The 15,182-nt window shown below is 44.5% G+C and overlaps 1 protein-coding gene across 6 annotated transcripts in view; it reads left to right on the forward strand.

The window, feature by feature from the left end:
• Nucleotides 1-538: 538 nt before the first annotated feature.
• rtkna (rhotekin a) overlaps nt 539-15,182 on the forward strand; it is a 118,183-nt gene continuing 103,539 nt past the window's right edge. For 2 of the 6 annotated variants that reach the window (XM_014172451.3, XM_014172448.3), the window contains exon 1: nt 543-1,158. In XM_014172451.3, the coding sequence (XP_014027926.2) occupies nt 1,051-1,158 (108 nt within the window). In that variant the 5' untranslated portion in view covers nt 543-1,050. Of the gene's footprint in view, nt 1,159-15,182 lie in introns of all 6 variants that reach the window. The other 4 variants (XM_082968686.1, XM_082968685.1, XM_014172447.3 and 1 more) reach the window with 4 other exon arrangements.

Below are 15,182 nucleotides of genomic sequence, written 5' to 3' on the forward strand. Positions count from 1 at the left end.
TCGCTTCAACCCTGTTCCTGGAGAGCTACCGTCCTGTAGGTTTTCGCTCCAACCCTGTTCCTGGAGAGCTACCGTCCTGTAGGATTTTGCCCCAACCCTGTTCCTGGAGAGCTACCATCCTGTAGCTTTTTGCCCCAAACCTGTTTCTAGAGAGCTACCTTCCTGTAGGTTTTCGCTCCAATCCTAATCTATCGGCACCTGATTCTAATAATTAGCTGGTTGATAAATTGAATCGGGGTTGGAGCAAAAACCTACAGGAGGGTAGCTCTCCAGGAACAGGATTGGAGAACCCTGTGTAGACACACCTATCCAGACAGAAACCTATTTGCCCCATCTGGTCCATGACACCTACCTGAATGTACCCCCCTCATCTTACTTGTCTTCTCTTTTGCCTATGAATAATCTGTTACCAGAATCAGTAGCAGCACCAACAGTAGACTGATGTCATTTTTCTACAGTAGCTAGGCTGTACAGTCAGTAGGCAGGCAGGTTGTCCCCATTCACTGTGCCCTAGCAATGCCGAGTGGAGGTGATCTGCTTTGTCATTTAACCAGAAGAAACAGGCCTCTGTCGTTCCTCGGGTGTTAGTTCAGTTGCAGTCCCTCCCTCCAACCGTACCGTGCCCGGCTCTACACAATCATAGCCTACCAACCAACCAACCAACCAGCCAGCAGCAGTACAAAGCCAAATCACTGCCTACACACAGCGCTAAGCAAGACACCGCCCGTACAGGTCTGAACTGGGATAGTGGAAAAGTTACGTCGCGCACCACAGGGGTGTCACACAATAGTGGGCACACCGGGGAATTTATAGCAGTCTAGGAAAGATGCTGGAACGGAAGGAGTCTGTAAACGTTAATATATGAATAGTTTGTTCTTCGCGGTTGAGAAATAATTGTAAGAGTGAGTTGACGTAATTGTGTCCTTTCGATAAATGTTGCAGTAGCTGCGCACCTGGATAAGCTACTTTGAAAAGGATCTTGACACTAGCGCTCTACCAATACGACGTTTCAAACAGCAAGGTCATTTTGATTAGCACCAGAAGTTTGCAATGTTTTGCCGAAATCAAACAAGAGCCACGATTGCCCGGTGTTCAGCCCTTGAAATGGAGATACGGCGAGGAAAATTCAGACGAAGTGTTTTCTTGGACACTTTACAGGTAATTGTGGTTCTTCTTTATTACCACCACGATGTCCTTCTCAGTATGTGGTTTTCGAGGACAAGCGTGTGGGGTTGTGTTTACTTTCACAGGTCGTTCCGCCATGTATCAAAGCGCAATGATTTCACCCAGTGGCGTAGCGCAGTTTCGCGGTGCCCCGCAAGCATTTATTTCTTCTATGGGGCACAGAATTTTTTTTCTCAGTTTTATAGCTAATCTCGTGCTATTTTACACATTTTGTCATGAGCCTAAGTTCAAATTGTGCTGTTTTAGAGCTCAGGGATTCTTTAAAAATGGGACAATCTCAAATTTGTTCCCACAAATATTAATTTTGTCCTAACAATAACAACATTTGAAATATGTGTGTGTATATGAGCGTAAAAGTGATAATTTGAAAAAGTTTCTATACGCTAGATTTTGAATTGTTTGGGAACTTCAGTTGTGAATGATACAAACCTTAGAAATCAAAAGATATATGGACTGCATGCTGGACTATAGGCTATTGATGATTTGAGAAATACCTGTCATCAGGACAGGTAGCCTACTATGGTTTTATGGTGGAGCTGTGCTTAATATGAGCAGCTGAGAAATAAATATAACAACACTTATTTCACTCCAGGCATCATCCACTGTTTGAGGAGCATGATCTCACTAAGCGACAGGTAATATTCTGGCCAAACTCTGTATGCCATGGGCTCTCCAACCCTTTTCCTGCAGCTACCATGTAAATAATTTGGGAAACCAAGTGAAATATGTTCGGGAACATTGATAGTAACATGTTTTCTCAACAAAACATATTTCACTAAACTGCTGACAGCCCCTCTGCCGCTGTAAAAATGAATAAAGGAAAGAGGAGGAGATGGAAACGCACGGTGGTGAGATATTCTGTATCACTAAAGGTAATGTGTCACTCAATTCATTATGAACATATAAAAACATGCTCTCTTACTAGGTTATTCAAACTCATACAGATTAAATATAATTGTAGGCTAACTCTGTAAACCGCCCTGCACAATCATGAACCAACAGCATTGCCTAGGGCTATACTTTCTCTCCCAGACAAATTGTGGAGCATAGCACAAGGTAACCAGTCCATTCAGTATGAATAATAATGCAGACCACACTCAAAGGTGGTTACTGGAATTTGTTTCATTTTGGAGTATAGGCTAGACCAATCATGTACCAAATATATCTTCAATCAGTTTTGTTTTATGTTTTTCTGCCAATGCTTAATATGCGGTAGACTATGTATTGTATAATGACACAATCATAATTTTAATTCAGGTTTTTTTTTTGGGGGGGGGGGGGGGGGGGCTTGGGCTCATAAGCCTATGCATATGCATAAGCTCTAATATGCAAACGGGGGTTTTGAATTAATCATCACTTCGTTGTGTTAGGCTTTGAAACAACATCCACAACAACCTTGTTTTACACTCAATTTCAACCTGATCAAATTGATCATCACAGTGAGGTGAGTTTTAAAAGCATGATGTTGTTTTGATAAGTGTTTGATGTGATTTCCTATTGCATTTGCGTTGAAGTCAGTGGTTAGAGGGACAATAGATCCCTGAGTACCAGGCCATTAGCGACCTGATGATCGTTAGCAAGTTTGGTAGAACCAACGTATGTCCAGAGTGCATGAAAGTAGATTACTGTGACTCAACGGTCACGTCGAATTTTACTGTGGTCATGACACACGCATACACATGGTAACACATGGTAATACATGGTAACACATGCACTCTATACACATGTACACATGGATTTTGTATTGTAGAGTAGTGGCCTGAGGGAACACATTTCATGTGTTGTGAAAAGTGTTATGAAATGTAATATGTCGTTTTTTTTGAGTGCATTTGGAAAGTATTCAGACCCCTTCACTTTTTGCACATTTTGTTACGTTACAGCCTTATTTTAAAATGTATTAAATCGTTTTTTCCCCCTCATCAATCTACATACAATACCCCATAATGACAAAGTAAAAACAGGTTTTTAGACATTTTTGCAAATGTATTAAAAATATTAAACTGAAATATAACATTTACATAAGTATTCAGACCCTTTGCTCAGTACTTTGTTGAATCACCTTTGGTTACAGCCTCGAGTCTTCTTGGTTATGAAGCTACAAGCTTGGCACACCTGTATTTGGGGAGTTCCTCCCATTCTTCTCTGCAGATCCTCTCAAGCTCTGTCAGGTTGGATGGGGAGCGTCACTGCACAGCTATTTTCAGGTCTCTCCAGAGATGTTCGATCTGGTTCAAGTCCGGGCTCTGGCTGGGCCACTCAAGGACATTCAGAGACTTGTCCTGAAGCCACTTTAGACGTGACGCTTGGAATTCAGGTCAAAGAGTTCAATCTTGGTTTTATCAGACCAGATAATCTTTTCTCATGGTCTGAGAGTCCTTTAGGTGCCTTTTTGGCAAACTCCAAGCAGACTGTCATGTGCCTTTTACTGAGGAGTGGCTTCCGTCTGGCCACTCTACCATATAGGCCTGATTGGGGAAGTGCTGCAGAGATGGTTGTCCTTCTGGAAGGTTCTCCTATCTCCACAGAGAAACTCTGGAGCTCTGTCAGTGACCATTGGGTTCTTGATCACCTCCCTGACCAAGGCCCTTCTCCCCTGATTGCTCAGTATGGACAGGCGGCCAGCTGTAGGAAGAGTCTTGGTGGTTCCAAACTTCTTCCATTTAAGAATGATGGAGGCCACTGTGTTCTTGGGGACCTTCAATGCTGCAGAAATGTGTTGGTACCCTTCCCCAGATCTGTGCCACAGCACAATCCTGTCGTCTCGGAGCTCAACGGACGATTCCTTCTACCTCATGACTTGGTTTTCGCTCTGACATGCACTGTCAACTGTGAGACCTTATATAGACAGGTGTGTGTGCCTTTCTAAATCATGTCCAATCAATTAAATTTACCACGGGTGGACTCCAATCAAGTTGTAGAAACATCTCAAGGATGATCAATGGAAACAGGATGCACCTGAGTTCAATTTCGAGTCTCATAGCAAAGGGTATGAATACTTCTGTAAATATATATTTTTTTATACATTTGCTAAAATTTCGCTTTGTCGTTATGGGGTGTTGTGTGTAGATTCAGGGGGATTTTTTTTTAATCCATTTTAGAAAAAGTCTGTAACGTAACAAAATGTTGAAAACGTGAAGGGGTCTGAATACTTTCCGAATGCACTGTAACTGTCTTAATGTTGCTGTACCCCAGGAAGAGTTAATGGGGTTCCTTAATAAATACAAGAGAATGTGAATGTGAATGTAGCAGTGCAGACTGTGAATTCTAAAAGGATACTTTAGGGAATCTTAATTGTGCCATAGTGCAGGGAATTCTTCTCTCTGTCTCTCTCGCTGTGCTGTGTTTTTTTAGAATTCATGTCACAGGAAACCTAATAAATGGCTAGAGAGGCGCACTCCATTATTGTATTGATTCGCTACTTGCCCTGGTTCCCTGACTGAAGGCTTCTATCCCCTCTTATTTAACCTCCGTAGATCAGATAACATTCTCTCTAGCAAGAAACTATTTCATGTTTCCAGTTTTAATGTCACATGCAGTACAGTAAAATGACTTTCTTGCAAAACCCAACAATGCAATAACAATGTAATACAAGAAAAAGAAAACACAAAAATAAGTCATATGAAGACCATAATAAGTAAGTTAGCATACAATATACAGGGTCAGTTCCAATACCATATTTACAATGTACAGGGATACTGATCCAGGTAGATATGAATAGTAAGGTTACTAGGCAACAGGATGTAAGATTAACAGAGGAGCAGCAGCTTGTATGTGAGTGGGTGTAGAGTCAGTATAAATGGATTTGCATGTTATGTGTGAGTGATCAGAAGATGGAGTGAGTGAGTGAGTGTGTGTCTAGGGCCCTGTGAGTGTGCATAGAGACAAAAATAAAAGGTCAATGAGGATACAAGGTTAACTCAGTCTGTGTAGCTATTTTGTGAACTTTTTATCAGTGTTATTCTTGGGGATAGAAGCTGTTCAGGAGCCTGTTGGTGTCAGACTTGATGCACCGGTACTGCTTGCCGTGCGGAAGCAGAGAGAACAGTCTATGGCTTGGGTGGTTGGAGTCTTTAATGATTTTCCGGGCCTGATATAGATGTCCTGGATGGCAGGGAGCTCGGCGCCAGTGATATACTGGGCTGTCTGCACCACCCTCTGTAGCGCCATGCACTCGAGGGCGGTGCTATTGCCGTACCAGGCAGTGATGCAGCCAGTCAAAATGCTGTTGCGCCTTCTTTGCGACTGTGTGTGTGTGTGTGTGTGTTTGTTTGGACCATTTTAAGTCTTTAGTGATTTGGACACCGAGGAACTTGAAGCTGTCGACCTGCTCCACTGCGGCCCGTCGATGTGAATGGGGGCGTGCTCGGCCCCCCGTTTCCTGTAGTCCACAATCAGCTCCTTGGTCTTGCTGATGTTGAGGGAGAGGCTGTTGTTCTGGCACCACACTGCCAGGTCACTAACCACCTCCTTGTAGGCTGACTCATCGTCACCGGTGATCAGGCCCACCATCCTTATGTCGTCAGCACACTTGATGATGGTGTTGGTGGCGTGCGTGGCCATGCAGTCGTGGGAGAACCGAGAGTACAGGAGGGGACTAAGCACACACCCCTGTGGGGCTCCTATGTTAAGGGGCAGCGTGGCGGAGGTGATGTTGCCTACCCTCACCACCTGGGGTCGGCCCGTCAGGAAGTCCAGGATCCAGTTGCAGAGGGAGGTGTTCAGACCCAGAGTCCTAAGCATGGTGACAAACTTGGAGTGGACAGTGGTGTTGAATGCTGTACTAGTTGATGAATGAATGTGTCTGTGCAGATGTGGTTGGACTGCTCGTGACCATCTGATTTTGGAGAGGCATCATGTAGGAAAGTTATTACTAGTGGGTTTAGTTTATTAGGATCCCCATTTGCTACTGCACCTGCAGCATCTACTCTTCCTGGAGTCCACATAAAATGCACAAATACATAACAAAGTACAGAACAGTTATAGACAAGAACAAGATATTACATTAAATTAGAGTATATATTGCAGACACCAATAAATGATGCCAAAAGCCAGCTATTACTGGCTAACAGAAACCCTGTCACTTGCTGTACTGTAGCTCTGCTGTACTGTACTGTAGCTGTACTGTAGCTCTGCTGTACTGTACTGTAGCTGTGCTGTACTGTACTGTAGCTCTGCTGTACTGTAGCTGTACTGTAGCTGTACTGTAGCTCTGCTGTATTGTGGCTGTGCTGTACTGTAGCTCTGCTGTACTGTAACTCTGCTGTATTGTAGCTCTGCTGTACTGTAGCTGTATTGTAGCTCTGCTGTACTGTAGCTGTATTGTAGCTCTGCTGTACTGTAACTCTGCTGTATTGTAGCTGTGCTGTACTGTAGCTCTGCTGTATTGTAGCGCTGCTGTATTGTAGCTGTAGCTCTGCTGTATTGTAGCTGTACTGTAGTTTTTGCTTGATAGGGACGTTCCACCCTGAATAAATCCTGCCCTATAGGCCCGTTTCTCTTCCAGTGTTGACGCATATTACTTATGGGCAATTCTAGTGTTATGGATGAAACTGAAATAAAAAACAAAACACAACTTTTGATGTGTGTGTGTGTATATAGAATAGTATACCCCAAAATGTGGACTTCTAAATGTTGAATGTTACATTCGGAAAATACTAACTTTAGTTTTGCATACTTAGGTTGATTTCCAGTGGCATTGCTCATTTTGTTGATGAGGAAGATCTAAACTGTTTAGATTTTCACATTTTGTTTTTCAGTTTGTCATTTAGACTTTCCACCGACAACAACCAAACAATCTTTGCCTTCTCTCTCCATAATCCGCTTTCCATTCCTCATACAAGATTAATGTGGGTTTCAGCCATTGTGTTCCATGTTAATGATGTTAGATAATGTGGGTTTCAGCCATTGTGTTCCATGTTATTGATACCCTGGAATACCTGAGAGTTTCTCACAGCCAATTCCTTCCCTGTGGGACTGCAGTGCACCCATTAGATCTTAATGCTCTGACACAGCCAGTGGCATATCAATGAAGCAGGCCATGGTGTTGTGAAAGAACCCCTTTCACCCTGTGAAGCCCAATACAGGCTCTGTGTGGGGTTTCCGTTAGCCGGTAATAGCCGGCTTTTGGTCGTCTTAAATGTATAGAAAAGCCAATAAATAAAATTAGCACCTGCTAGTTATTGCATATCAGATCTCCCCTCTTTCTAAATTCCGCTCTCATGTGCGTGCGCTTTTTATGGTGTTTTCCCGCTAAATGCATTATGGAACAAACATTTGCACGTAGCCTACTGCCTTGTGCGCAAAAATAGTTTATCAACATTTTAAGATAAACGTTCTGATCTGTTGCATTAGACTCATTTGCTTTAAAAAATATATATTATGAAGCCTAGGCCTACTGGTTTTATGAATTTGGGATCTGTCATCCCACAACTTTCCCAGAGTCTGCTTGGAATAGGCTATTTCTTTCTCCACTAACTGACCAATAGAATAGGTCAACTTTTCTACTGTGGGGGATAGTAGTTTGACATAGGCTAGTGATTTTTTTCTGTTCGTTACTCAACTTGTTGGCTGAGGAAAAGTAAATGTGGACAGGTATTTTAATATCTTCAAAGTGCTCATCAGAATTAGGAAAGAAAGACTGCACATCGTTGCATCCTTGACTTACATGTTCTGTTAATATGAATTACCTTAATCTATTTGTGATTTCTGTCATTCTGAGCAGCGTGGGTGAACACCCTAATGGGTTATGAACCCAATGCACATGGGTCCGGTACATTTAAATGCTGCAGGTCAAATGTCCAGAGCCACATTTTCCAGAACAGAAACCCATGTGTGTGTCTTTGTTTGCACCACCACCACCACCACTCTTGCCAGGCTGGGCAGAGGTGCAGAGTTTTATCTTACATTTTTTTTATAGGTAGGCCTAAAGGATTTTAGGTAAAATAACCCTATCAAAATGGAAAGCTCATTGAAAGAGGTAATATGTCAGGCCTATTGGGTAAAAATCAATGATAGCCTATTGTATAGATAATAGAACGAAAATGAACTAAACTTTTAAGAGATCAGATTTTTTTGTTTATATACTGAATAAAAATATAAACACAACATGTAAAGTGTTGGTTCCATGTATCATGAGCTGAAATAAAAGATCCCAGAAATGTTCCATACGCACAAAAAGCTTATTTCTCTCAAAATGTTGTGCACACATTTGTTTACATCCCTGTTAGTGAACATTTCTCCTTTGCCAAGATAATCCGTCCACCTGACAGGTGTGGCATATCAAGAAGCTGATTAAAAAGCATGCTCATTACACAGGTGCACCTCCGGAGTGGGTGGGCCCGGCTCCCCAGTGGTAGGGCCTGTGCTCTCCCAGACACACCCATGGCTGCACCTCTGCCCAGTTGTGAAATCCATTGATTAGGGCCAAATTAATTAATTTAAATTGAATGATTTCCTTATATGAACTGTAACTCAGTAAAATCATTGAAATATTTGCATGTTGCGTTTTTATTTTAGTTCAGTATAAATAGTTTTCTACAATGACACACAGTTAGCTAGCTACCCACCTCATTCCTTTCTGTTAGCATCATGTTTTCCGGATACGCCTCTTTTCAAAATCCACAATGATATTTACATTTTGTTTGTGTTTTTTTAAATATTGATATAGTTATTATTTTTTGGGGGGGTGTAGATCAGCTTTAATATTGCAGATAGATTGTGGCAATCACGGCCGGTTGTGATACAGCCTGGAATCAAACCAGTTGCAAAGAAAAAGCCATATCTCAGACTAGCCAATAAAAATAAAAGATTCATATGGGCAAAAGAACACAGACACTGGACAGAGGAACTCTACCTAGAAGGCCAGCATCCCGGAGTCGCTTCTTCACTGTTGACGTTGAGACTGGTGTTTTGCGGGTACTATTTAATGAAGCTGCCAGTTGAGGACTTGTGAGGCGTCTGTTTCTCAAACTAGACACTCTAATGTACTTGTCCTCTTGCTCAGTTGTGCACCGACCCCCCCCCCCTCTTTCTATTCTGGTTAGAGCCAGTTTGTGCTGTTCTGTGAAGGGAGTAGTACACAGCGTTGAACGAGATCTTCAGTTTCTTGGCAATTTCTCACATGGAATAGCCTTCATTTCACAGAACAAGAATAGACTGAGGAGTTTCAGAAGAAAGTTATTTGTTTCTGGCCATTTTGAGCCTGTAATCGAACCCACAAATGCTGATGCTCCAGATACTCAACTAGTCTAAAGAAGGCCAGTTTTATTGCTTCTTTAAGTAGCACAACAGTTTTCAGCTGTGCTAACATAATTGCAAAAGGGTTTTCTAATGATCAATTAGCCTTTTAAAATGATAAACTCGGATTAGCTAACACAACGTGCCATTGGAACACAGGAGTGATGTTTGCTGATAATGGGCCTCTGTACGCCTATGTAGATATTCCATAAAAAATCTGCCGTTTCCAGCTACAATAGTCATTTACAACATTATTAATGTCTACACTGTATTTCTGATCAATTTGATGTTATTTTAATGGACAAAAAAATGTGCTTTTCTTTCAAAAACAAGGACATTTCTAAGTGACCCCAAACTTTTGAACGGGGGTGTGTGTGTGTGTGTGTGTGTGTATAGTGTAGGTGTATATATATATATATATATATATATATATATATATATATATATATATATATATATATATATATCCCAGGTTTTAATTTTTTACATTGTAGAATAATAGTGAAGACATCAAAACGATGAAATAACACACATGGAATCATGTAGTAACCAAAAAAGTGTTAAACAAACAAAAATCTATTTTATATTTGGGATTCTTCAAAGTAGCCACCCTTAGCCTTGATAGCAGCTTTGCACACTTGACAATTGGCCCAGTGTCGTCCGGGTTAGGGGAGGGTTTGGCCGGCTGGGATGTCCTTGTCCCATCGCGCTCTAGTGACTCCTTGTGGCAGGCCGGGCTCATGCATGCTGACTTCGGTAGCTAGCTGCAGTGTTTCCTCCAACACATTGGGGCTTCTGGGTTAAGCGAACAGTGTGTCAAGAAGCAGTGCGGCTTGGCAGGGTCGTGTTTCAGAGGACGCATGGCTCTCGACCTTCGCCTCTCCAGAGTCCATACAGGAATTGCAGCGATGGGACGAGACTGTAACTACCAATTTGGATATCACGAAATTGGGGAGAATTAAAAAAAATAATATATATATATATAATTGCTGTGGACTTGGTTTGGACCCACTCACTCTGAGAACTCTTGCATATATGTCTTTCTTTCCCCCTGTGAGTGTTCCTGGAGGGGTGTGTCCACATCTGCTACTGTAGTTCCAGTATAGTAGTATTCCTGTGTGTCTTCCTGGTTACTCTGTCTCTGGGGTTCATGATGGATGGATCTCCATCTGACTACCAGACCCTGAGAGAATGGGGGCTAATGCTGAATCAACACGTATGGCAGCCTGTCTGTTTTTCTGTGTGTGTGTGCATGCGCGCATAGTATATTCCCTTCTGTCCAGCTCCTCTGCTTCACTCTCTGTGGGAGTTGAAATCTGCTTTTTCAATTGCCCCGCACAAAACACTAAACTCACTGCACGCTATTCTGTCCATGCTGTTTTGCTGCCACAGAGAGACACCCATGTATGGATAGTGGGAGTGATAGAGAGAGAAATGGAACGCTAAGAGTTCAAACTCAGCCCTACAATGTAATTTCTGACACTACCCACCCAACCACCATGGCCACCAGCAGCTATACTTTGGTTTAGGAAGTGGTTGGATCATGTGATGGACACACCCACACCCAGCTCTCCGCACACTCTCTCCCAGTCCCAGGCAGCCGCCCACTCTCTCCCAGTCCCTCTGCCCACTCTCTCCCAGTCCCTCTGCCTACTCTCTCCCAGTCCCAGCCCTCTGCCTACTCTCTCCCAGTCCCAGCCCTCTGCCTACTCTCTCCCAGTCCCAGCCCTCTGCCTACTCTCTCCCAGTCCCAGCCCTCTGCCTACTCTCTCCCAGTCCCAGCCCTCTGCCTACTCTCTCCCAGTCCCAGCCCTCTGCCTACTCTCTCCCAGTCCCAGCCCTCTGCCTACTCTCTCCCAGTCCCAGCCCTCTGCCTACTCAGTCCCAGCCCCAGCCCTCTGCCTACTCAGTCCCAGCCCTCCACCACTCTCTCCCAGTCCCAGCCCTCTGCCTACTCTCTCCCAGTCCCAGCCCTCTGCCTACTCTCTCCCAGTCCCAGCCCTCTGCCTACTCTCTCCCAGTCCCAGCCCTCTGCCTACTCTCTCCCAGTCCCAGCCCTCTGCCTACTCTCTCCCAGTCCCAGCCCTCTGCCTACTCTCTCCCAGTCCCAGCCCTCCGCCTACTCTCTCCCAGTCCCAGCCCTCTGCCTACTCTCTCCCAGTCCCAGCCCTCTGCCTACTCTCTCCCAGTCCCAGCCCTCTGCCTACTCTCTCCCAGTCCCAGCCCTCTGCCTACTCTCTCCCAGTCCCAGCCCTCTGCCTACTCTCTCCCAGTCCCAGCCCTCTGCCTACTCTCTCCCAGTCCCAGCCCTCTGCCTACTCTCTCCCAGTCCCAGCCCTCTGCCTACTCTCTCCCAGTCCCAGCCCTCTGCCTACTCTCTCCCAGTCCCAGCCCTCCGCCTACTCTCTCCCAGTCCCAGCCCTCTGCCTACTCTCTCCCAGTCCCAGCCCTCTGCCTACTCTCTCCCAGTCCCAGCCCTCTGCCTACTCTCTCCCAGTCCCAGCCCTCTGCCTACTCTCTCCCAGTCCCAGCCCTCTGCCTACTCTCTCCCAGTCCCAGCCCTCTGCCTACTCTCTCCCAGTCCCAGCCCTCTGCCTACTCTCTCCCAGTCCCAGCCCTCTGCCTACTCTCTCCCAGTCCCAGCCCTCTGCCTACTCTCTCCCAGTCCCAGCCCTCTGCCTACTCTCTCCCAGTCCCAGCCCTCTGCCTACTCTCTCCCAGTCCCAGCCCTCTGCCTACTCTCTCCCAGTCCCAGCCCTCTGCCTACTCTCTCCCAGTCCCAGCCCTCTGCCTACTCTCTCCCAGTCCCAGCCCTCTGCCTACTCTCTCCCAGTCCCAGCCCTCTGCCTACTCTCTCCCAGTCCCAGCCCTCTGCCTACTCTCTCCCAGTCCCAGCCCTCTGCCTACTCTCTCCCAGTCCCAGCCCTCTGCCTACTCTCTCCCAGTCCCAGCCCTCCGCCTACTCTCTCCCAGTCCAGTTAGCCTCCAGGAGCATGTGGCAGGGCCTGTGGAGCAGAGAGACATGGGCCTCGTTCCAATACTTACAAAATGTACCCTGCTTTCCTGGAGGTTATAAATTATCTAGAAGTGATTGGATGAGTGAGAGCAAGGTTACCAACCTATTGCTTTCACCAATCCTACATTGTCCAATCAGTGGGAATGTCAAGGCAGGGAGGACCCAATCTCTCTTTGATCTGTACCAGTTCGGTCCGGCTGGGCCTATGAGGCTGTGGAGCTGGTGCAAAATAACTTCAATTACCAGGGATGTAGTTTATTCCCAGCTTTGCGGTGTAGAAGTTATTTTGCTGGAGTCATTTACGAGTTGTGTGACTGCTTGTAATCTATCTGCAACAGTCAATGCAATTGTGCTCCAGCAGTTTTTTGTTGAGACCTGGCGCATACCTGCACTGTTCTCAGACATGCACTATTTCGGGCATGAGAGCACTGTTAAATGTTTAATGTGGTTTGGCAGAGATTACATGACTATAAACCACCAATGTGTTTTTCCAGATGATTTATTTAAGCGTGTCTGTGCATGAGCATACAGGCTTAGGCCCTATATCCTATATGGATATCGCTGTCTCGATCTCAATTCAATGTGCTTTAATGGCATGAATGACAAGGTCAATGTTGGCAAAGCGAAGTGATATACAAAAATTATGAAGACAACAGCGACAATAATAAAAATAGTAGCTATAAAACATATATACAAACACACAAACATATTCAGACACCTTCAATTTTTCCACATTTTGTTACATTACAGCCTTATTCTAAAATTGATTAAACATTTTTTTCCTTCAATCTACACACAATACCCTATAAGGTCAAAGATAAAACAGTTTTGTAGAACATTTTGCAAATGTATTAAAAATAAATAACGGATACCTTATTTACATAAGTTCATACACAATTTAGCTCAGGTGCATCCTGTTTCCATTGATCATCTGTGATGTTTCTACATCTTGGAGTCCACCTTTGGTAAATTACATTGATTGTACATGATTTGGAAAGGCACACACCTGTCTATAAAAGGTCCCACAGTTGAATTGTCCGTAGAGCTCAGAGACAGGATTGTATTGAGGCACAGATCTGGGGAAGGGTACCAACACATTTCTGCAGCATTTGAAGGTCCCCAAGAACACAGTGGCCTCCATCATTCTTAAATGGAAGAAGTTTGGAACCACCAAGACTCTTCCTAGAGCTGGCCGCCCAGCCAAACTGAGCAATCGGGGGAGGAGGGCCTTGGTCACTCTGACAGAGCTCCAGAGTTCCTCTGTGGAGATGGGAGAACCTTCCAGAAGGACGCAATCCTCCACCAAACAAGCCTTTATGGTAGAGTGGCCAGACAGAAGCCACTTCTCAGTAAAAGGTGCCAAAAAGGCACCTAAAGGACTTTCAGACCTTGAGAAACAAGATTCTCTGGTCTGATGAAACCAAGATTGAACTCTTTGGCCTGAATGCCAAGCGTTACGTCTGGAGGAAACCTGGCTCCATCCCTACGGTGAAGCATGGTGGTGGCAGCATCATGCTGTGGGGATGTTTTTCTGTGGCAGGGACTGGGAGACTAGTCAGGATCGAGGGAAATATGAACAGAGAATGTACAGAGAGATCCTTGATTAAAAACCTGCTTCAGAGCACTCAGTACCTCAGACTGGGGCAACAGGACAATGGCCCTAAGCACACACCCAAGACAACACAGGAGTGGCTTTGGGACAAGTCTCTGAAATGTCCTTGAGTGGCCCAGCCAGAGCCCGGACTTGATCCCGATCAAACATCTATGGAGAGACCTGAAAATAGCTGTGCAGCAACGCTCCCCATCCAACCTGACAGAGCTTGAGAGGATCTGCTGAGCAGAATGAGATTAACTCCCCAAATACAGGTGTGCCAAACTTGTAGCTTCATACCCAAGAAGAATTGAAGCTGTAGTTGCTGCCAAAGGTGCTTCAACAAAGTACTGAGTAAATGGTCTGAATACTTATGTAAATGTGATATTTCAGTTTTTAGTTTTTTATAAATTAGCAAAAATGTCCTTTTTAAATCTGTTTTTGCTTTGTCATTATAGGGTAAAGTGTGTGTGTGTGTGTGTGTGTAGATTGATGGGGGGGATATAATCAATTTTAGAATAAGACTGTAACGTAACAAAATATGGAAAAAGGCTAGAGGTCTGTGTCAATTGAATTTACCACAGGTGGACTCCAATCAAGTTGTAGGACGATCTCAAGGATGATCAATGGAAACAGGATGCATCTGAGCTCCATTTTGAGTCTCAGAGCAAAGGGTCTAAATACTTATGTGGAGGTATTTCTGTTCTTAATATTTTTATACATTTGCAAAAATTTCTAAAAACCTGTTTTTGCTTTGTCATTATGCGGTATTGGGTGTAGATTTCTGAGGATTTGTTAGATTTTTTAAATCCATTTTAGAATAAGGTTGTAACACAACAAAATGTAGAAAAAGTCAAGGGGTCTGAATACTTTCCGAAGGTGTGTGTGTGTGTGTGTGTGTGTGTGTGTGACTGGTGGTCGCTCTGTCACTCACTCACTAGTCAAACTCAGATTCACACCAATGCTGGTGCTGTTGCCACGGAGAGGAAGCACCTCGAATCATGAACACAGGGGGAGTCGTGTCGAGGAATGCAAAAACATCCCCTCAACTCAGCTATGCTCAAGACAGCCCAGGTCCTAGAGAACAATACACTATCTATCACTCAGTGCTCTGGCCCAGAACAAGACTCATGCCTGGGGCACAAATGCCAGGCT

Source organism: Salmo salar, chromosome 24, assembly GCF_965601325.2.
Source record: "Salmo salar chromosome 24, fSalSal1, whole genome shotgun sequence".
NCBI classification, from domain to species: domain Eukaryota; kingdom Metazoa; phylum Chordata; class Actinopteri; order Salmoniformes; family Salmonidae; genus Salmo; species Salmo salar.